The 22,430-nt window shown below is 48.6% G+C and overlaps 1 protein-coding gene across 1 annotated transcript in view; it reads right to left on the bottom strand.

Annotated features, from left to right (window-relative positions):
- The window catches only part of EBF1 (EBF transcription factor 1), a gene marked incomplete at its 5' end in the record, with an annotated part of 267,358 nt that extends 248,759 nt beyond the window's left edge, over positions 1-18,599 (bottom strand). The window contains 6 exons of the mRNA XM_082291500.1: positions 321-389; positions 7,206-7,279; positions 16,287-16,342; positions 16,571-16,634; positions 16,951-17,107; positions 18,466-18,599. Of these exons, the coding sequence (XP_082147626.1) occupies positions 321-389; positions 7,206-7,279; positions 16,287-16,342; positions 16,571-16,634; positions 16,951-17,107; positions 18,466-18,599 (554 nt within the window). The remainder of the gene's footprint in view (positions 1-320; positions 390-7,205; positions 7,280-16,286; positions 16,343-16,570; positions 16,635-16,950; positions 17,108-18,465) is intronic.
- Positions 18,600-22,430: the final 3,831 nt, after the last annotated feature.

Here is a 22,430-nt window from a genome sequence, read left to right as displayed (position 1 = left end):
CTGAAGCTTCCCTGGCATAGCATGTGAATTGAGTCACAGAAAGTCAGAAAGAAAAATCTCCTCTTTATGCACATGAATCAGTTACAAGAGCTGGAGCCCTCCACAGAGCAGGGCGCTCCAGTATCCCTACGTTATCCCACATATGGCCCTTCCAAGGCAATCACAACTGCAAAGCACAACTAATTCTGTATCAAAAAAACAAAATTTCATCCGTATATCCTCCTAATTCTTCCCCATTAGCAACACAGGGCAGGTGTTTCATTATAATGAGGAGAGGGAGGAAGGAAAAAAAAATGGAAGGAAACAATAGCAGTCCTTACCTGTCAATTATCACTGGATCTGATGGAGTCTCATTTCTGTTGCCACAGCTTTTCTTGTCACAACAGCGGCTACAGAGCAAAAGCGAAAGGATTTAGTGCGACCATTACACTGTAAAATCATCATTACGAACATGGTGGGTTCAAATTGCCGGCTCGAGTTACCCTGCCGGCCCTGCCTGCAAATCAGTCAAATGTACTGGGTCACATATGGGTTAATTACAATGTTTAACTTCTTGCACAGCTGGTTAGCAACAGAAAATATAAAAAGAGAAGGGGTTTTGCCCCTTTCACAAATAATAATTCAAGGATCGCCCGAAACAGGGAGAGCTGCCTATTTGTAGCCTCTTTTCCGCGGGGTTTAACAGTTGTCCCACAGACGCTGGCACACAAAATAAGGCAGATTTTTCCCTGCTGAGCCTGGTTTTTACATTTGCTTAACGCTTGTGTTACACATCCACAAGATATTCCTGCTTCCACACAATTCCCAGCTACTGGCAAACCTTCCCCCAAACTCCGAAGGCGCAATTATTCTCCCTGTAAGAAACACTGGTGTTAATGGGGGAGCTAAAATGCAAGCACCAGCAGCAGCTTTTTATGCTCGAGCGCGCCTGTTTCCCCAAGTTTTCCGAGCATGTTAATGATCACTAATGCCATGGAGAGCTCTGCTCTGGAGGCTGGTGCCCTGCGTCAGGTCAGATACAAAGCAGGCATGTGAAACATAAGCTCCGTCTCCCAAAGCACTGCTCCATGGCTGACCTCAAGGCTGGGATTCTTTTTGAACTAAGGTGGCTCATTGTTTCCTAAGAGAAGTCAAATTGTTGGTTTTTGATGATTCCTTGTCAGGGGTTGTTTTCCGTAAGGAGGCATAAATATATTGCAGGTGAGTTCATAGGCAAGGTACGTGTTCTTGTTCAAGGTGGGAATCCCTCCTGGTGCCTCTGGAGCTGTGGCAGGGAGATGCCCTGCTCTTCCCACCAGCCCATCTAAACCCAAGAGACTAAATCACAACCACAAAGGTCAGCAAAGCCTTTAGATTTCACCCACCCACTCACCCCAGGGAGGAAACCCCCATCTCACAAGGAAAGCTCCTGTTTGTTGATGTCCCTTAACAGAAAATCCCCCACTGAAGTCAAGACTTCAAGGAATAAATAAATAAGCTCCTGACTTTCCCAAGTCCTTCTTGGTCCCCAAGGACCTGCTGGACAAAGCCTGGGCAGCTTCAGGACTGCAGGGACGCTATCCCATGAGGGCACCAAGTGTCAGGCAGTGAGGACCACCCCGACTGCTCTCCCTGGCCAGACCTGAGCACACGTCCCTGTTCAATAAACTTTCTGGTCAACCTCAACCACAACCAACCAAATCTTTGGAAACCACTAAGTTTGTTCCCAGCGGCATCCCAGGGACCTGCATCTCGCCTGGATTTCAGCAGCTATCGGGAGGGACCACTGCTCACCCTCCCTCTCAGATGAACTATTTTCCTTTCCCCAGAAGGTGGAAGAACATCAGGGCAGGAAGAAGCCTTCAGAAGTGCCACGCTATATAAATAGCCCTGTTGGGAGTATGACAAAGGTTCTCTTGTGTTGCTGAACAATAGAGTGAATAATATACAGTTACCCACCAAGATTAGCAATAAAGCAACTAACCACACTAAAGATAACAAAAAAGGGGCCTTTTACAAAAACAGCCTGTTTAAACATGGCTTTAAAAAAAAAATAATAATTTTGTTTTCAAAGAGAGGAAAATACATAATTCTTTTCACCGCAAAAAGCTTCAAGGCAACTATTCAGGGCTGAAACTTTTCACAGTTAACACATGTGCAGTATCTTCATTTCGGTGGAAGCTACATTGTTTGGGATTGCCAAAAAAAACTGCTTAATTTTACAGCACAATACCACAATTGATCCACCAGAAAATGCCAGAGCCTTGGCACCCTGAAAGTATTAAAATTTAGGAAGGAATAAAATATGCTGTAGGTAAATAGTCATGGGGACGTTTGGGGGCTTTTTTGCCTATAAAAGGACTTGTCATTGGAGTGCAGCTAGAATGTGTGGGGTGAGAAAATTTACCCACAAACAAGGCAATAAAAACTGCTAATCATTTTTAAATGATTAAAATGTAATTAGAAACAGAGTTGGCACAAGTTAAGACAATGCAGTTCTTGTGACTGAAGCGAATCAGGGCTAGTCCTGACATTCTCCCAGCAGACTGGAGGGACAGAAATTGCCACACTTAGGCAGGCAAAGGTTCCCAGGCTCCCAGCACGAGATGGGCAGATAGCACCATCCACACATCACCAGGCTCAGAGGCTGGCACCTTCCCGGGGCATTAACCCAGAGGGGGAGGCAGCCACAGGGACCTGGGGACAGGGACACCTCGGTCTCACCTCCTGCCATGAGTGGGATGGAGTCAGGCACTGACCAGTGGGGACAACCCAGCTTCGAGAGCAGGGCAACCTCTTCACTGCTCCTCAGGTGACCCCTTAATTTTGACCTTCCCAAAAGCACACCCCAATAGTTCCAAGTGACAGTAGGACACCTCACTCTTGACCACCATCTGAGGGTGATGTGGAGGGGCTGCATGGCTGGTACATCCCACCATCTGGTGGCTCTCTGGCATGAAAGGAGGCCCTGAATGTTCCTTCGTGATCTAGAGAATTATATTTTAAATTTTAGTCTGCCTTTAGTGTCCCTCCCCCCCCCCCACAACAGCAGAATTGGAGGCCTCTTCACTCTAGTCTTTCTGTGAGGAGAATTAAAACATCATGCAGATCTTGAGTTTCAGACCTGGTTAAAAGTGCTTTTAATTCAATTTCCCTCAAAAGCTTTGGCTTTTAGTGCCTACTTAGCACTTGGAAATAAGTTCCTAAATATTCAGCACCCTTTCTCCTTTCCCTGAAAGAATTTTTAAATTCCCAGGAGCTTCTCCAAACCACTCAGAAACCCTCCAGCTCCCAGCAAGGCTCTGTGCAAGAGCAGGGAATGCCAGTTCCTTGCAGCCAGGAGGACGAGGACTTGTCTTTGCTGTTCTTCCACGACACCTCTCCCCAGGTGGGGCCAGGAGCCACAGCTCAGACACAACGCCATGTTGGCCAACAGGAAAAGCCTACAAAAATTGATTTTTTGGGGGGGGGGCTTGCTTGTTTATAAAACAAGTAGTCCTTGATAGTATGCAGCCTCCCATCATTTCCAGCACCTGCACCCCATCTCTGAGCACCCTACTGCTGTTGTCATCCTCATGGCTCGTTCCTGAGCCCCTCACTGTCCCCATCCTGCTCCTCCACAGGCCACCACCACCCCCAGCTTTTACTGCTGCCTTTCTCCTCACCACAACCCTCTGGGGAGACCTCCTGCCTTCTTGCTCCCCATCATCCTCCTCCTCTTCCCTTCCATGTGCTGGAGGATCTCTACTCTCACTGCCCGGGCCCACAGGATGAGCCTCCTCACCCCAATGTCTGGCACCCCGAACCCTCCCTTGCCATCCCCCCTTCCTGGCGCGGTGGCCAGCGCGTGCCCTGTGCAGGAGCCCTGCTTTGTGTATCCCGGGGACAATGAACAATGAGGAATTAGGGGCCCGTGGCACGTGGCCAGTGCCGAGGCAACTTTCCGACCATCGGCTGCCAGGCCCGAACAAGTCGCCAGAGAGGCTGGGTGGGAGATTTTGCACAAGGTCCCAGCGAGGTGGGATCCCTTCCAGCAGTGATGCCATCAGGACAACCTCTGCCCCAAACTGGCTCCTCACCCTGGAGCGTGGAGGTGCAGGACCCCCTCACCAAAACAGCTGTAAGATCTTATTTTACACAGACAAAACCCATCTTTTACTCCAACCTCATTCTCAGAAATCACTGAACCATTTTAGCTGAAACTTTCCAAAGAAAGTCAGCCTGAGGCCGACACCCTGCAAAGGATATTTCAGCCAGAACAGTTTAAGTTTGGCAAAGCTGTAAGCCACTGAAGGTTTCATAATGGAAATTGTTGAGGCAATATTAACTATAGATGTCCCTCCCCATGCTGTCTACAATACTAATAAATTCCACTGAGGTTGTGAATTCTCCCCAGCTATTAACATTTTCACCAACCGTGTAGATTTTTATATCTGACAAAACACAATGAAATCCTCTGAAATAAACAGCTACCTGAAGCAAACCTCAGCTTCACTCTCCTACCAGCCAGGACTCTCTTATACATTTGAATTCTTTGTCTCCTCCGTGCTGTAGCTGTAGTACACTATAAATACCCAGCTTTGTCACATAAATGCAAAGTTTTATTGTGCAGTTAGCCTTGATAGAAAGCACTGCTGAAAGTTGTTTAGAAATTAAATATCTAAAACAAGCTATTTTAAAATACAGAGCCCTCACTATTTCATGTCTGAAATGAAGAAATTTCATCTTAGGGAGAGCAAGCTGTCTTTCACACCATATGGCTAATGGTAGTGCATAGCAATTAGCTGGGCTGATTAATGGGGAACAGACTCTAATTTTATGCTTATAATTGAGGCTGCATTTGCACCCCTGGTGCAAATTCAGCACATCCCAACTTCCACTTACAACAGGCAAGAAATCAAGAGAAACAGAATGGTGTGGAGAGAGAATTTTTCCCCCTTCTAGACCCCTAAAGAGCATCAGATTTGCAATTTAAAAGCGTGTTAGCAGCACAATAGATGACAGATTTGTGCAATAGGGTCAAGCGGCCTGGTAAACAAACAGCACCCTCTTACACACGTATGGGCAGCAAAGGAAATGGGGAATATCTAATATGAGCTGTAAGAAATTTGAATATGTCTCCCCCACCCTGTCAGGAACACAACATTTGCCTACTACAGTCAGTTTGGGTTTCTTCTACCCCTCCACCTTACGGCCATGAAACACAAAGCAAGGACTAGCAGTAAATAAATCGGAGGAGAAGAATAAAGCTCCCGAGCCAGTGAATTTTAGGAACAAAGAAAGTGCAAAGTGCTTTAATAAAGGGAACAACTGCACATCTTTCCACATTCCCAGAACAGAAATAATTTTGTCTCAGTCAAAGTATATTGAACAGCTGTAAATCTGTGATGCGGGCATTTGGTCTTCTGGTTAAAACTCAGCCCACTATATAAAGTTTTAATTTGCTTCTTACACTTTAGGTTCCTGAACTACCTGTAAGAAAATTATTTCATTAAAGTAGTTGATTCTGGCTCAGTGAGTTATTCCTACCACCAAACCTTGCTGGTTAAGGATCAGGACACATCACCCAAGACTAATGGCAGATTCAGACCCTGACACTGCAGGCACTTGAACATGTGCTTAATTTTACGCATGTGCCCAGTCCCACTGTTTTACTGGTCTGTTACAGGAGAAAAGTAAAAGGCACTTGAGTCTTATCAGGTCAGGGCCTCCTTTAATATTTCCATGAATTGTTCCTAGCTAGGTATCCAGTGTGAAAGTCGTGCTAATTGGGCCAATGAATTTTAGGGCAATTACAAGTTGTCAGCATGACTGGGATTCCATTTGGAAAGGCAGAAGTGGCCTGGAGTCCTCAGCAAAGCAACAAGGCTCCCAATGGCAGCAGAGGCTCAGGCACCTCTTGGAGACACTGAGCTGCTGATTGTTCTGGAGCTGCAATGGGTTGTCTTTGGTTTCCTGGAAGAAGCCAAACCCACTGAAGGAAGCAGCCTAGAAAAACATGACATGAAAACGAAATCCCCCAAAATCCTGCTGCAAGGAAGAATTTGAGGGGGGGTGCTGTGCAGGGTTTCACCCAAGCTGGCAGAGCAAGGAGAGCAACTCCTTCTCTGCCTTCATCACAGGGTGTTACCCCCCAGCAGAGTTTTATCAGGAGGAGCTGTCAGTGGAGGACAAAACATGCACGTCCCAAGAATTTAAAAAAAAAAAAATTAACCAACAGAGAAGTTTCCATCAGAGTATTTTGTCAAATACTGTCCCCTGCCAGGAAACCCTCATCCAAGTTCATTCTTTTAGAAGTGGGTACTAGTTTTTACCCTCAAGTTACTCCTTTTTAGTAAATGTGTTTTGTAAAAGTTACAACGCATGCAATGGCATTTTTACAGTCTTAAAACAACTGATTGTAACAATAAGCTTATGCAAGAACGCCTTGTCTTCCACCAGGGAATTATTTTCTGCCATCGAATAACATGTAACAAATGATTTTTTCAGACATGCAAAAAACACCCACTAACTCTAATGAGACTGAGAGGTCAAGCTCTCTGAGGTGGCGAAGGGGTCTGTGGCAAAAAGGAAGTAGAAGAGGCTTCACCTATTTCAACCAGCCAGAACAGAGAAGGAAGCAGCTGCAGAAGTTTGGGGAAGAAGATATTTGACTGAATTAAAGTCACCAACCCCAGGCAGGGCAAGAGAGCACAGGGCAGAGCCCAATCTGCATGGGGAAGTTTAAAGAAAATCCAGAAGACGACATCTTTTGCACGGAGGAGCATCAGCTGCTCCACTCCGGCCAAGCGGGGACCCCACGTGAGCAGCAACCAGGGCAAAAGAACCCCCTGACCTCACTCCTTAATGCACACCCAGGAAAAAAAAAAAATACTATTTTGTCATCTTGCTGAGGAGTTTTTGTTGGGAATTGGGGGCAGAGACGTTGGTTGCTACAAGACTATAATAGACTGTTAATTTCGGTGAGGAGACCTTTTGCGGGCTACAGTGTCTAAATGAAAACCAGCAGCGTTCTGTTAAGAATAACTCTTTATAAATAATTGAAAACTAGTGTGACGACTGAGACCTTGCTGCTAATTACACACACACCAAACTGTGTTGTTTTGGGATTGTTTAATGCAAGAAAGATAAATTTAAGTCCGAATATAGCTGTAGGTTCAACCTAGATTTTGGGAGACAGATTCATCTTCCCATCACTAATTAACTGGAAGAGGGGTATTTCTTACCTGCACATTATTTCATGCGTGAGCAGAACTCGGCACATTTCTGGGTTCTTGTCTTGGCCTTCATATACTATCGCCTAGAAATAAAACACGTTTTTAGTTGTGCATAAAGTTGAGTATGGAGAAAATCAAAACACATCATGGTAAGCAAAGGCCTAGCAAGTTGCAAGCCACAGCTCAGACTAAAGAGACCTGGCATCTCCACCAAACCTGCTCCAAGACCTGCAGCTGAAAAACAACACCAGCTGAGTACAGCTAAATTCCCTCCTCTCTGTTGCACATCTCTCCAGCAGTGTGTAGGATGGGTTTTTTTAGTAGTCAAGACAACCACAATTTTCTTTTCAATTCAGAATAAAATATAAACCTAATAGCATTAAAAGGAAGGGGGGGAAAAAAAAGAAAGAAAGAAAAAAGAAAACCAGCAAGGCTTGGTATACTTTGGGTCCTATTCATTAAAAAAAAAGAAAAGAGAGAGCTCATGCATTTTTAATTACAAAAGCTGCACAGCCCAGGCATTTTCCTGGTAGCTCCTGAGAAAGGGCCTGGGCCTGATTCTTCCCTTGAACCTCCTGATCCAGCATTTTCCAGAGAGCACCTCTGGAGTTACAGGGATATAAATAAGTGAGGAGAAGGCCCTACCAGAGCAGAGGAGACCAAAACAAACAGAGGATCAACCGACTTAAGAAATTTGACTCTGAGACAGCACAGGGAGAATCCTTTAAGCTAAAACTGTGGAAAGGCAGTGTGTTCACATTTCAAGAGGAGCCTACATTTGCTCCCACCAGCAGCACCAGCAGCGAGGGATCGGCGTTACACATGAACTGGGTTAGTGCTCACAGCCCCTGCAGGACAGGGTTTCCATCTCAGCCCAACAGAGTCGTGTTTTCCAGCCACCCCTGCTCCCAGGCACCAGCCCCCCAGCAGCAGAACAAGAGTGAAGTTTCCTTTGCAACAGCATCTTTTGCTGGCACTAAAGGTTTCTAAACCTTTTAGGGTGCCACTCCAGAGCTGGGATCGGAGCCCCAGCCTTGGAGGGATGACCACCCCTGCATCTAAGCAACAGTGCTACCCTTGAGCTCGGTGTGACCTTTTTAGCCTCTAAAACACAGGCTTTAAAAGAAGAAATTGGGGAAAAAAACTCAGCAGGTAAAATGACATCTAAGATGGGTCTCCCTAAAGTTAACAATAAAATAGAGACTGAAATTTAAGAAGTGTGCTCTATGGATGTAAGACATTTTAAGGAATGAGATTAATTTGAAATGGAAGCATGGAAAATACTGACAGAAAAAGAAGTTACCTTAATATAAAATGAACTGCTTTTCCAGTCCTTACAAATGTAACCCACCAAGGGTAAGAGGTATTGTACCTCCAGAAGGAGCACAAACCTCAAGACCCACAATGCTGAAGAAGCATGAGCTGACTCTTACACAATTTAAATGGCAACATGCAATAATAATAATAATATTATGTATTATAAAATTACTTAATAATTCCATAAATAATTTTGGGAATTGGCCTATGTTACCTTTGCTAGTTTTAACTTTTTAACTTTATTTTTGTTATGTGCCTTCCCCTAAAACCTGAGAGCCCCTGAGCTGGGGTTTTATAGCTGATAAAACAGAGGCTGCAACTAATTGCCACTAATGGGCCCAGAGTCTCACCTGACTTCTGCCCCTCATTTCCATCAGTAAGGCACAACAGCTGTGAACTCAGCACTGGGATAAAGGGGATGCATGGAAAGTCCCCCCAGTACAGATACCAGCAACCCCCTGATCCCAGACTGGGACCCCCACCTTGAGCTACTTCCACATCAGTGCCCAAGAGAGGTACAGATGGTTTGCAAGAGGCGTTGGAAAATGGAATTACATGTGTTACATACAGCAGGAGGTGGACAAATTCAGAAGAGCCCCATTCCCAGCATTAAAAGGGAAGATGGGGAGAAGCTTCTTCCAGGCAAAGGTAGAAAACTGAAGTAACCGGCTGACACCTGGTGGGGTCAGTCAGCGGGGACATTGCAAAGACTCCAGAAAACCCCAGATCAGGTTAGCAGGGTCCACCTAGCAGTGGGACAGGCCAGGCAAGGAGGAAGCTCATGGTACCTCTTGGACTACATCAACAGTTAAAAAATAATCTCCCTCTGAGAACGCAGAGCAGGAGGGGAAAGAACAGATCTACCCCTGAGGCCTTTAGTGGGGACAAACACCTCCAGCCCCCTGACACCTCCAGACAATCACAGCGTAACAGGAGACGAGAGAAGGCTGCTGGTCCCAGCTCATTCTTCTTACACTTTCAAATATTAAAATAAATTTACCCAGGATGGGTTAGCTTGTCGCCCGTGGAGCCAAGGAAATGCTAGAAATGACAAACCAGAACACAACATTTACTTTCCTTTTTCCTCCTGCCCTATCTCCTCCTCTCCCCTTCCTACTGCTGTGCTTACTTAACCTCCAGGTACCCGCTTAAATAACTCAACTAAATAGCAATAATGAACGGGCAGAGTCAACACTGTGGTACATAATCACCTTGTCTGTTGTGTTTAGCATCAGTGATCCCTTCTTTGCGTGCATGACATTCTTCTGCCTCCCTCCATGTTAAAGATTTGCTTCTCACTTTATTTGCATTCAATTATCGAAGTTGCACCCGTGCGCATTTTGTTTTCTCCGTGTTAAACGCAGCTCCTCTCACCTACCCTATTCCTGCAGGAATTTCTAGGAAATTCTGGGAAGCAGGAGGATGCACTGGCTTCATTTCTGAGCAGCTCATCCCCGTCTCCCCGCTCCTGTGTCCCAATTTACTGGTGTGAAGCGCCAACTGTTTGCCCCCATGAATGGCTGCCCAAGAGCCCTACAGATACTCGACCGCCTCGCAAACCACACCGCTCTGAAGCATTAATTCTACAATTAGTTTCAAAAAGGAAACAGGAACTGCTAAAGTTTCAGATCGTTAGAGCTGCCAGAAGTATTTTTACAGGAAGGATCTACTATGTTACTGTTGTGAAAATGTTTAACTCTCGGATTTGAAAAGCTACTCTTTTTAACAAAAATATCTTGATTTTTTTTAATAAATTATGGGGGTTTTAAGTACAGTTTTTGAAAGGGGATGATTGCGTCGGGGCTCCCTGTCGCACTAACGTCGTCGTGATTTTGTCAAATAGGGATCACATTAATGAGAGACAAAGTGAAAGTTACAGTGCATAAACTTAGACCACAGCAGAGCTAAAAATAAGCCCGCAGATACACATCAGAGTTGCACAACAAAACACCGGCAAAGGAAATGCAAAATTATAGACTTTGGGTTTTTTTCTTTTTGTTTACTTCATGTTGATTTAACTCGGTGATGTTTCATAAGCACTCGAAAATAGCATTTCTTCTCCCAAACAACTTAAACATTTCCCCAGAAAATTCACCTTCCATTTTGCCAGCTGTTACTCACCCAAGTAACCTTCCTACAAGAAGTCCCAGTGAGTAACAATCACTCATGCACAAACGGACTTCAAAATCAGGCCCCGAAAAATTAGTGTCAAAAATATAAGACTTTCTCACTTCCATTTAAATGAAGCTGCATAAAAAGTTAAATCTAATTCAATTCACTGGTTAACAGCAAATAAAATTTACTACATTGAGCACGTCGCAGTCAAGTACATCCAAAAATTCGCCCAAACTTTTCAGCGATGGACTTCATTATAAAAAAAAACATAATAAAAAAAAAAAATAGAAAGAAAGGGGGCTAATATAAAAGTCAAGGCTACAGCTCTCATTTAATCTACTTTTTCCCCAATAGACGTGGTAGGATAAAGCAATAAAAGAGTTGACAAACAAGCTGGAAAAATACAGAGAGAGATTTTGTCCTTAACCATTCCTGAATAAATCCAGATTTATGCTGGTACTAGTGAGGGCAGAATCGTGGTGTCAGTTTGCCAGTCAAGCAATCCTGCTTTCAGAACTGGACGAAAAACAATCTTGAAGGAATGAGATCATGGTCATTATATTACTCAGTTATGTCATGGCCTTGATTTTAAAAGAGTACGAGAAGGAGAGAAATCACCAACGTGCATCTAAATCCACTTGCTTTCAGATTCCATCTGCCTCGAAAAACAAAGTATCTCCCTTACAGAAATAAAAGAGAAGGGAAAACTCATTAAAATTAGGGTCTTTTCCAAAACAGAACTGAAATGATTTGGAATGACGTTTACAGCCGTACACACAGGGAGAAAATAAAATCCTGGCCTCACCGAATTCAATAGGCGCTTTGCAATTGACTTCAGATGGGCCAGAATTTCACCCAGAGAAGATTAGGCTTGTATCCACTACATATCTACAGAGAAAATACTGTGAATTATATTTATTTGGCTTTGAATCCTTAACCCTCAGTTACCCGAGGTTTTACCCCTTCCCCAGGCAAAACCTCGACTCAGCCCAGGGAGGTTTATCCCGGACAAGCAGCGCGGAGCTGGTCCCGGGGCGAGGACAGGGAGTTCTTGCTCTGCCTCTCAACACACAATTCAGAAGCATCTAATTATTTTATCCAGTCTCCCTCTGCCTTTGATTCACAGCCTGCTTATCGATGTATTCACACAAATTAAATAAATTTATCTCTCCTAATATGTTCATTTTTAATGGTTTTCAAACATTCACATGGAAACAGCTCTAGCGTAAATATCCCAGAACAAATGGCTGTATATTATACAGGAGGGAGCAGTTGGGCTGCCAGACTGGGAATGCACCAGGCCATCTGGCTCAGGCAGTCTCTCCAAAATCCTCAGCTTTGTTTTCACCCTCAGACTCCAAACAACACATTTTCCACTGTGATGAGTTTACATTTTCCCAAACACAGGTCCTGATCATGCATGCAAATTCCAAACTTCTCCATTCCTCTCTGTACAAGAAAATTAAAATCACCTGCGCTTCTGACATCTCACCAAAGGCACAAGAAAGCTGCTAAAATCTGGCACAGTGTAAACTTTCCCCGTCACAGGGGTTAGGTTTTGTTTTATGTTTGTGTGAAATTTCTCCGAGTCTGCTGAGGCTCCTCTGAACTTATTGATAACATTTTTTTTTCCCATGCCCGTAGCTGCCAGAGAAGGGCCATGCCATGCACAGAATAGAGCTGATCAAATATCTGCAAACATCAGAGAATGACAGACAAGTCAACAGAAAAACCATTTGCATCCAGAGTTATAGCTCTGAAAAAAAAAAAAGCAAAATATAAACAAGGTTTAAGTCTGAAGGAAGGATTTTTGACTCATGAGTGCTCTCAGCAATAGACAATAGCCATCGAGTAAAACTTATGATTTTTAAGATGCCTGAGCCTTATTAGCATCCGTTATATCTTATGGATGAGAATGGCTGAAGGAAAAATGGGTGGGGAACAAGTATTTCAGATTTATTTCCTCCATCTTTCCTAATAGTGAAATATCTCAGCTTTATGAAAATACAGCCAAAGAAATAGAAGGCATCCCTTCTCCATAAACATATTAAAATCCTTTGACTTGGATTTAAAAACTCCAGTTTTATTAGAGCAGACATATTTCACATTTTGCAGACAATTTCAAAATGCATCATTGTTAGAAGCGGATCTTCTGCAGGAGGAGCTGCTGCTTTACGGAAAGCAACAGCTAAAAAGTTTGGGGTTCTACAGGGTTTTGAGCACATTAGGAATATGATCCTGACATAAAATGAGGTGCCAATACAACATAAAAGAAAATTTAATTAAGCCATTATTGACACCGAATGTTGTTACCCGAACTGGAAAGAACTTCCCTGCCACGGGAATGATTTGTGAGTAGCATTTACAATTTTTAAGTGATGGGAACACATTTTGGAAACTTAGCGAGACCCCCAAAAGCCACGTAATTCCCATTTCCCCCAGCGCTTCTGCGGGACCACCACCAAAGGCCAAGTGCGATACCCCAAGCACAACTCAAAATGATGCACTCTGAGACCAATCCCGGCTGGGTTTCCCGTTTGGAAGTCCCCCAGCCCAGGTTCCCAAGGAGTGCATGTGCAGCCCAAGCTCCTGTTTGGGGCAGTGCGTGCACAGCTCATCCCACAGACCAGCTCTGCCCTGGGATGCAGCTCACAGCACAACTCTTGGCTGCTTCAGTAGTGCCACTCTCCAGCCCCACTTCCCATCCTGCTCCTCAGCTGACAGAGAAACACGCACGCACCAGGACACGGAGATCCCTCTGTTCCACCCAGGACAGGGCTCTTGCTATGAGTTTCTTAGCTGGGCACAGCCACACAAACAAATCCCTGACTTAGGCAGAGCAGGAACACTCACATCTCCTCTTTAGTACGTACACAGCCCCCAGCACAGCCAAGCCCTGCCTACCTATGGTATAACGCAGGCTGCTAATGGGACATTCCCATTAAATCTCTGAGCAGCAATCCTATGTAAAGAAATCCAGGTCTGATTTGCGGAAGGGCTTTTATTTTATCTTACCTAACTTAATAATCCGCCACTGTACAAAACCTTGCAATTTGTAACTGTGAGACAAAGAGAATATATTTAAATCTGATGTGTCCCCGTTAAAAAATAATAATAATAAAAAAATACGCTAAAAAAAAAAGCCACAGATACTTTCCTGTATGATCTGGGGAACCTAACTCATTCAAGCTTTGCTTCTGTGGGATTTTTAATTTGCCCCCAGAAACCTCAGAGTAGCTGCAATTTCAGTCTGGGAATTCACAATTATCGAGTGTGTGAATGTGCGTGTGTGAGGACTGAGCAGATACTTGCCAGCTGAAACGTGTACGCTTCTGCAACAGTTTCATTTAAAAGTAATCATTTCATTATCCAATTTGTTCTCAGCGTCGTGCATTAAAATACTACACCTTCAAGTAGACTGACAATATATATTTAACTTTCATTAAAAATTAAAGAATTTTCAGACAGTCTTTGCAATATTTAATTACAGTTTGATGATTTGAAAGTTACTTGAGAATCTTCTATATAATTCACTGTCATAAAATATAAATGATATATTCAACATTTGGGTGAGCTTCTGTCATGTGTTGTACTTCACTTCCTAATAAGCATTCAGTAACCAGCGCGATCCCAACTCTGAAATAATTTCACTTTTGAAAAGAAAGAATTAAAAAAGGAGAAGAAGGAGAATTTAGTGTCTGGCCCCCGAAAAAATTCAGAGCAGCACATGCCACAGTTTTGACATGATAATGCCCTATTTTTCATAAGCAATTATAGTCATGCCTAAAGAAACTACAGACATGAAATTAATATGTAAACAAACATGTTTGCGTCTAAAACAGCCTTTCGCTCCCCGTTTTCTAACCCAAGCTCAGAGAGCTTTTGTTCTTAAATCCTCGCTTCTCAACCCCACTGCACTTTTCCCAAAATCTGTAATTTGCACTAACTTTGTTTTTCTAAGACTTCCTGAAATCAGATAGATTTTTTTTTTCTCCTCCTTCTTCATTGTGAACGTTCTTTAAAGCTACATGGTAGGTTTTACAAATAAACTGTATCTCGGGGGTTTTTTTCCCCTTTCTCTCCAAAGACGCTCTGATGACTTGATAATAATGAGAGACCAAGAGGTCAAACAGTGCCTTAGGATGAACTCTTCATATGCAAGATGCCTTTGTTAAGAAAATTATTTTGAATCCACTGCTCTCCATGAGTTCAGGGCTCTGCTTTCAACAGGATTATGAGCAGAGGCTTCTGCATTTCCGTAACGATAGGAAAGCTATTTAAAGATAATATTTATTGATAGACTCTCTCACACGATCTCCACTGAAATACGCAAGCTCCAAAAGGACTAAAAAGAGTTCATATATCAGGAAGATTTTGTTACTTTTAACACAAACGAACCGATTTGTGCCTGAAAACCAGGGAATGACAACAAACGCTTTCCAGGATTTTTTATGAAGAAGGGTATGTAGCTGCTGTTTTAATTCCTACAGGGAATGGGCTCTGTTTGGAAGTGTACAGTATAACAGAGCTCAGATGCACAGTGGATTGTGTAGTAAAATTCACCCAAGTTCCTTTTTTTCTTTTCTTTCCTTTTTTTTTTTTTTTTTTTTTTTTTTTTTTTTTTTTTGCTGTTGAAAGACAGTCTTCAATAGCAGGAAAAGATGTTTTGGGACCATCAAAGAGAGTTTTGTAAAACAAACTCAGCCCTTAGAGCTTTATGTTTTGCTGTAGAAAAGAAACCCAAATACAAGCCAAGAGTTTTGTCCCTGCAGACAACATACAGGGACTGACGTTTCCTAGCGGTACAAAAAAAAAACCCCTTAATGTTTTTCTTAAATAAAATTTAAGAATATTCTTTAACAAGTAAAACAGATTAGGAGGGGAAGAAACATATTTTAAGGATGAAAAGGCTCAAAATCGTTCCTAACTATTTAAAAGAAACATATTCTAAGAGAAAAATATTCTGACAGGAGCAGAAAAAAGGCCAGGGTAACAATTAAAAAAAGGAGCGAGAAAAAAAAGGGGAGAGAGAACCGATTTGCTCAGATAGACCCTTTACAAAAATACTGGTTTTAAACAGAAAAGTATTTTTTACAGGTAGGCACGCACGTTATTACTCTGTTTGGGAGGCTAAAGAACAGGCTTAAAATGAGGATTAATCCACTGACAAGCCCTGCTGCCCTCCCCGAGTCCAACACCGAGCTCGCCGCTGCCCGCGCTGCGGTTCTGGGGGCTATTCCGACATGCAAACGTGTCGCGATACAAGCGCTCCTCCTTTAGCCAGCGGAGCCGGCGGCAGCGCCAGGAGCGGACGGACCGACAGAGCCCCGCGCCGGGGCAGCGCCTTGTGCTGGCGGCGCTCGGGGGCGGCCGGAGGCCGGAGGTTAATTCTTATTAATTAAGCGGCAAAACCATCCGCAGCCCTGAATGGGAGGGCTGAAGAGTAGCCTGTATTTTTCTCCCGCAGCCCGGCAGCAGGCAGGGTCCCGCGGGGACCCCCCTCGCCGCCCCGCAGCCCGGTCGGTGCCCGGAGCGGAGCGGTGGCCCCGTCCCTTCCCCGCCGGGCAGAGCGGCTCCGCCACGGGGGCGGGTTTCGCCTCCCGGGGCCGCCCCGACGGCTGCCACCCCCCTGCTCGGCGGCCGCCCCGCAGCACCCACCTGCTTGGTCATGGAGTCGATGAGTCGGACGTAGAAATCCTGCTCCGTCCTGATCCCTGAAACAAGGCAGAGGAGTGAGGAGCGGGGCCGGCCGGCGGCAGCGCGCCGAGACTCGCCCGAGGGCTCGGGCCTGCGGGGGCCGCCCGTGTCCCGGCAGCGCCCCGGCACCGAGCGCAGGGAGCGGAGGGGAACCGGGGCGGCCGCTGCCCGGGCGCTGCTGGGCTCTGCAGCCGCGGAGGCGGCGGGGGGCGACAGGGCCGACACCGGGGGCTCCCAGCCCTTACCATTGCTGTAGAGCAGCTGCAAGCGGTAGTGGATCCCGTTGTTGGTCTTTTCGCTGTTGGCTTCCTGAAGTCAAAGAGGACACGGGAGGCCGGAGGGAAAAGGAAAACTGTGTCAATAAAGCTTCTCCATCACTCGCACGCCGGGTGTCCCCGGGGCTGGATGGGGCAGCCCTCAGCCTTCTTCCCGTCCCTCAGCCCTGGACATAGCGAGGGAACAGGGGACACCCCCTCCCCGTCTGCCCTCCGGGACAGGGGAAGACTGAGGCGCCCGGGAGGCTGCCGTGGCTCCCGGGACGAATCGGTGTCGCGGCCCCGGGGGAGCGGAGTGGGGAGGGCCCCGGAGAGGCGGCCGAGTCCCCATGGGACGCCAGGGTACTCACCTTCTCCTTCTCCACGAAGCCCACGAAGGCGGTGCGCTCGATCTCCACGGGCTGCCCCTGCCGGTCGTACAGAGCCAGAACGAAGTGGAAAAAGTTGGACTTCCTCAGGTTGGAAGGCGGCTGCTTCTCGAAGTGAGCCCGGGCCAGACCCACTCCGCTGGGACCAGAGACACGCGGGTTAGCGGCAGCTCCGACGACGCGGCCTCACGTCCCCCCAGCCGCCTCCCGGGCCCGTGCCTTCCCCCGCCGGGACGCGGCTGGGCCCCCCCGGGGCAGAGCATCCCTCCCTCCTCCGAGTAGCCCCGGGGCTTTTCCCTCCGGGCACGAAGAAAGACTCAAGCTCCGAACCCCGCAGAGCCCCGACCCCATCCCATCCTGCGGCGAGCCCGAAGCCTCCCCAACAGCCCCCCCAGCCCGGCCCCGGTACCCACCAGCCCTCCCCGGGGGCCGTGCCCGCTCGCAGCCGGCCCTGCATGGCGGGGGAAGCCGCACTCAGCGCCGCCGGCGCGTTGCCCCGCGGAGCAGCATCGGTCCTGCCACTTCTCAAACTCGGCTCGGAGCTGTCACCCCAGCGCCCATGTGCCTTATCTTGCAGCCTCAGTCCTGCGAGCCTTTCCTCCCGCGCCGGAGCGGTGGGTAAACACCGAGCCCAGGAGACAACTTCAAATATTTCAGGGTTGTCCCTGCAGAAACTTTCCCTTCCTTAGAGGGCTCCAAAGGGAGGGGTGCGGGGCGAGGTGGGAGACACCGGGAGATGTCAACATTAAACTGATGCCGAATGATGCCGGCTCCAGGGCTCAAGCTGCAAATCCAGCATCAGGGTTTGGTTCGTGTTTGGGGTTGTTTTTTGGTTTTTTTTTATCGCGGGGAAGAGGATGGGAAAAAGGAGAAATAAGAGAGAAAACGAGGCTGGGCGAAGCTTCGCCAAATCCATCTTATATTTGGAGGGATTTCTTTTTAAAAATCTAAAATAAGTGGCAATGGTTTTACAAAGGGACTTCAAATAAAATTTCTCCTGGAGCACGCTTTGCAAACTCCCTACTTATCGGAGGAGAAGGAGGGGAGCTGCTGATTCTGACGAGAATAGGAAAGCGCGGTAGATAAATATATTTTGGATACATCCGTGCACAACCCGCTGCTTTTCGGAGGAGGAAAGTGTCATTTGAAGATCTTAAGACTAAATCAACAGCAGACATAGTTTTGAAAACTCCTTCCTCCGAGCGAACACAAGGAGCCAGAGAGATGAAACCTACCTATCCGTACCTAGCGAAACTCGCCACTTCCTTTATTGTTGTTATCATTATTTAATAAAAAGTCATTCCTACGGGACAATGGGGATAAATATTTAACTGGCGACATCTACGCGAAACTCACTGCTGGTAGCAGAGCTCCAGAGCCGGGTTTTTGTTGGCGCGGGGGAAAAGGCGCTGCCGGCGGGGAGCAGCGCTGCGGGCGGGGAGCGCCCCGGGGCGCGGAGCGGGGCGCGGGCGCGGAGCGGGCGCGGAGCCTGCCTACCTCTGAGCGGCCGTGCTGGCGTCCAGGACGCCGGCTCCCTGCATCCACGTCCGCACCGCGTTCATCCCCGCGCCGAGGGGCTCTTCCTTCATGCTGCTCCCACTCCGCTGGATGCTTTCCTGAATCCCAAACATGAATCAGAAACAACAGCGCAAATCTTCCTTCTTTATTCAAAATTTTAAAAAGTGATAAAATCGCCAGGCGGACTGTTATATGTGAGGTTTTTTCTTTCTTTCTCTCTTTTTTCTCTCTCTGCAGCTGATCGCTGGAATCAAAGCAAGTCGGAGAAAGCAAACACAGGCACACACATTAAAAAAAAAAAAAAAATCCAGAGGCAATCAGAGCCCGGTTTTGTTGCTGCTGTTTGCTGCGTGTGCAGTTTGTTTGGGTGCTTGGAGAGGCTGGCGGGGTGCTGGGGGCTGGTTGCAGCGCTCGCAAGCCGGAGGAGTACTTGAAGTCCCTTTTGTATGAAGACACCCCTCGGATGGCAGCAGGCAAAAAAAAAAAAAAAAAAAAAATCTCAGATGGCAGTTTAAGAAACAATAGGACGAACGGGAGCTGCGGCAGGCTCTGCTACATCAAGTGTCATTTTCCAGTGACAAGAGAGGCAAGTCCCCCCCCCTTCTCCCCTCTCTCTTTTCTTTCTTTCTTTTCTCCCTCTTTCTTCTCTCCTCTCCCAGCCGAAGCGCTCTCCGCTGCTCTCCTCCCTCCTCCAGCCGCGCAGGAAGCGAGTTGCCGGAGCCGGGCGCACGCCGGGAAGGGAGCGAGAGGGGCGCACCCGCGGCGGCGGCGCGGACGGACGGCCGGAGGGAGACCCTGGGGCTCCCCGTGCCCCCTCCCTCTCCCGCAGCGCCGGGCGGACTCGCCGTCTCTCCCTATGGGAGCCACTTTGACTGTCCCCGCCGCCGAACACGAGCCCCGCAGCCCCGGCGGGCGGGGGGCGGGGCCGCCGAGGGCACGCCCCCTCATTTGCATCGCGTCATCGCCCCGCCCCTGCGCCGCCTCCGCCAATGGGCGCCAGCGAGACGCCGCCGAGGGGGGCGGGGCCACGCCCCCTCGTTAGCATATCCCCGCCCCCGGCGCGGCCGGCCCGGGGGAAAGTTGCCCCGGAGCGCCCGGGGCGGGCCCGGCGCAGCTCGGCCGCGCCTTTGTTCGGCAGCGCTGCCCGGGAGCACCGCGGGGCACACGGGCACCGGCCCCGGAGGGGCTTCCCCGCTCCCCGCACCGACCCCCCGGCGCCCGCGGCCGGCCCTCGCCAGGAAGGCGCCGTGCTCCCGCACAGCCCGCAGCGGGCACCGCCAAGTGTGGGGGTGGCCGAGCCCTCCCCGCTGCCCCGGGGATCCGCTGCCAGCGCCAGGCTGCCCACGCCGACTGCCCAAAGCCGGGGATGCCCCGCGCCCGCCGGCCGTGCCCGGTACCCGAGCCCGGGACTGTCCCCCGCTGGAAAGGCGTGTGGGGCAACTCCCCCGCCGCGAACCCCCGCCGAAGCCCCGCCGCTCGCCCCGGCTCCTGTCCCGCTCCTCAGCAGCGTGCGCTGCTTGGCGGCACAAGCACGCGATTTCCGAACAGGACAGTTCGCGGTGGAAGTTCTTTTTTCCTTTTCCTAGGAAGTCCGATTTTTGTTTTCCCAGGGAAAATAATAAAAATAATAATAATAATTAAACCAATTCCTGTCCTCGCTAGGGAAGAGTAGGGCCGGCGGAGCGGCGGCGGAGCGGGCGCAGTCCCGCATCTCTCCGCGGGCTCCCCGACCCGCCGCTGTCCCCGCATCACACTCCATCCTTCCCCTCCCCAAAGTCGCTCCGTGGCCGAGCCGCTCCCGTCTCGTCTCTCGCACGGGCTCTTGCCGTGGAAGGAGCTCTCTGTGCCGGCGGCCTGGGTTATGCCTCCCCAAACGCAGGCTTGCCCATTTTTGCACATATAATGAAACAAAACCCTGCGCATCCCGGCAAGCCGAGCGATGTCAGACCGCGGAGGCTTTGGGGAGGGTAACCTCTGAAGTGTCTGGGCTATCTCTGAATTGCTGCCGTGTCCCTCTATGCCCCCGCTCCCCGATCAGAGGTGCGGGAGATGCTGCCCCGGGAGATGGAGGCGCAGGCGGCTGCTGTCCGCTCCTCCCAGGGGTGCAGAGCCCCGCGAAGGGCAGCGGAGCCCACCGGGCTGCATCCCCCAACCGGGAGCCCAGCTAAGGGCCCGGAGAGCAGCCAATCCAGTCTATCAGCACCACTGTACAGCTCCAGAGACACCCCACGGCAGTCCGACAATTATAGAGGACCCTCTCGCAGCCACACGTACATCACTTTGTGTGGTACAGCCTCCCAAACCCACAGCTAAGCCTCGGGAAGAGAGCTCTGAGTCCAAAGCAGGCACAGAGCCCGCTGCCAGTGCCTCGCTGGCACTGAGAAACTGCACCCGATCCTTGGCTTTAGGCGAGTCCACACACAAAACATCCACATCCCCAGCATTCTGCGTCCTCACATAGGAACTGTCACAGACAGCAATTTTCCACATTCCCTGAAGATGCCATTTGAATCTTGACATGATGCTACTGTGTCATATCCCAGGGAGATGTGGAAGAACACGGACACACAGCCATACATGAATATTTACACCATAGGTACAGCATAGGAGCAGTTTGGCTCCTGCAGAGCTCCAGCTTATTGGGCTTCCTCTGGCTGCTGCTGCATCAGTTGTATCATATCCAGCCTAAATGCCTCCATGGTGAGATACATTCTGCAATTAAAAGCTATTTGCACCTGCACTGATTGCTCCTTTCCCAGGGCAGGGATCTGCCCAGGGAGGAATAATGTATTTGAATCAATATACTGAGCAGTTGGCAGATTTCACCCTTCAAATCTGTTCAGGGGATCAGGGGACCGTTTCCATGCCTTTTCCAGGATGCTGAAGGGAACAGCATCCCAGCAGCAGTCTGAGGGCACCTCCACCGGGCAGGGGACAGCCAGCCATGACAGTAACAGCGACAAGTTCTCCACTGTTTTCCTCCTTATACAAGACTTGTGCCTCTGTGCTCATCACACAGGGAGCTCCGGGAGGCTTTGCCCGAAGGCTGGGGGAGATGCCCCACCTGGGGCTTAGGGACAGTCTCAAAGCCACTGAAAAATTGCCATAAGGACGAAAGAGTTAAACACTGGCTCGACCCCCACAGGAGGAGTGTGAAAGAAAAGCAGAAGGGAAACAGGGAGGGGGTGAGAAAGTCAGGACTTTGCAAAAAAAAAAAGGAAAAAAAAGGGAAAAAGAAAAAGAGCTGGCAGCAGGCAAGGAGAGTTCTGTGCTCCATCCACCCCACAGAGGCCAACCCTGGAGTACAGGGGCTTTGATTTTACAGAACTCCCAGTCACTTTCAGCACTCACTCTCTGCTCCCTCCCTGGGTCCTCTCTCTGGACCGGCACCAGCCCACTCCGACTCCAGCAGCACACGGATCACTGCCAGGCCCGTTATGAGGCTGGAGCATATTCCTGTGGAAAGCTGTGTCCATCCTTTCCTCAGCATGGCAAACGGAGCTGGAGGACACTGCAGCCTGCCACGGGGGAACCCTCAGTGCTGGGACTCGGCACTTCACTCTTCTGCTGCAGAAGCAAACTGGGGCGCGCTGCAGTGAGGTTTCCCTGCAAGCCCGAGTTAAATGCTCTCTATGTTCAAGACAGAATAAAACACACACAGACTTGCAGGCTGTGATTTGGTCCCAGGGGTGAGGAAGCTCCCAAAGTGAGCGAGAGCCGCAGGGTTGAGCTGTGGATTTTGCCCAGCAACACAAAGCCAGGAGCTGAGACTGTGCAGCGCAGGCAGCTCACAGACAGGACTGGGACATGGTCACAGTGTTCCTGGTCATGACAGACAGCAGGGATGGAAGCAGGGGAGGAAAAGGCTGGCCCTGGCTTGCTTGTCCTATGCAGGAAAAAACAGGGTTCCTGGGGAACAAGTGGTTTTGAGGCCTTTGAACAAG

This window comes from Coloeus monedula (assembly GCF_965178545.1).
Source record: "Coloeus monedula genome assembly, chromosome: 15".
Taxonomy (NCBI): Eukaryota; Metazoa; Chordata; class Aves; order Passeriformes; family Corvidae; genus Coloeus; species Coloeus monedula.
The sequence above is the reverse complement of the archived record's forward strand: the minus strand, read 5'-3'. Positions and strand labels throughout refer to the sequence as shown.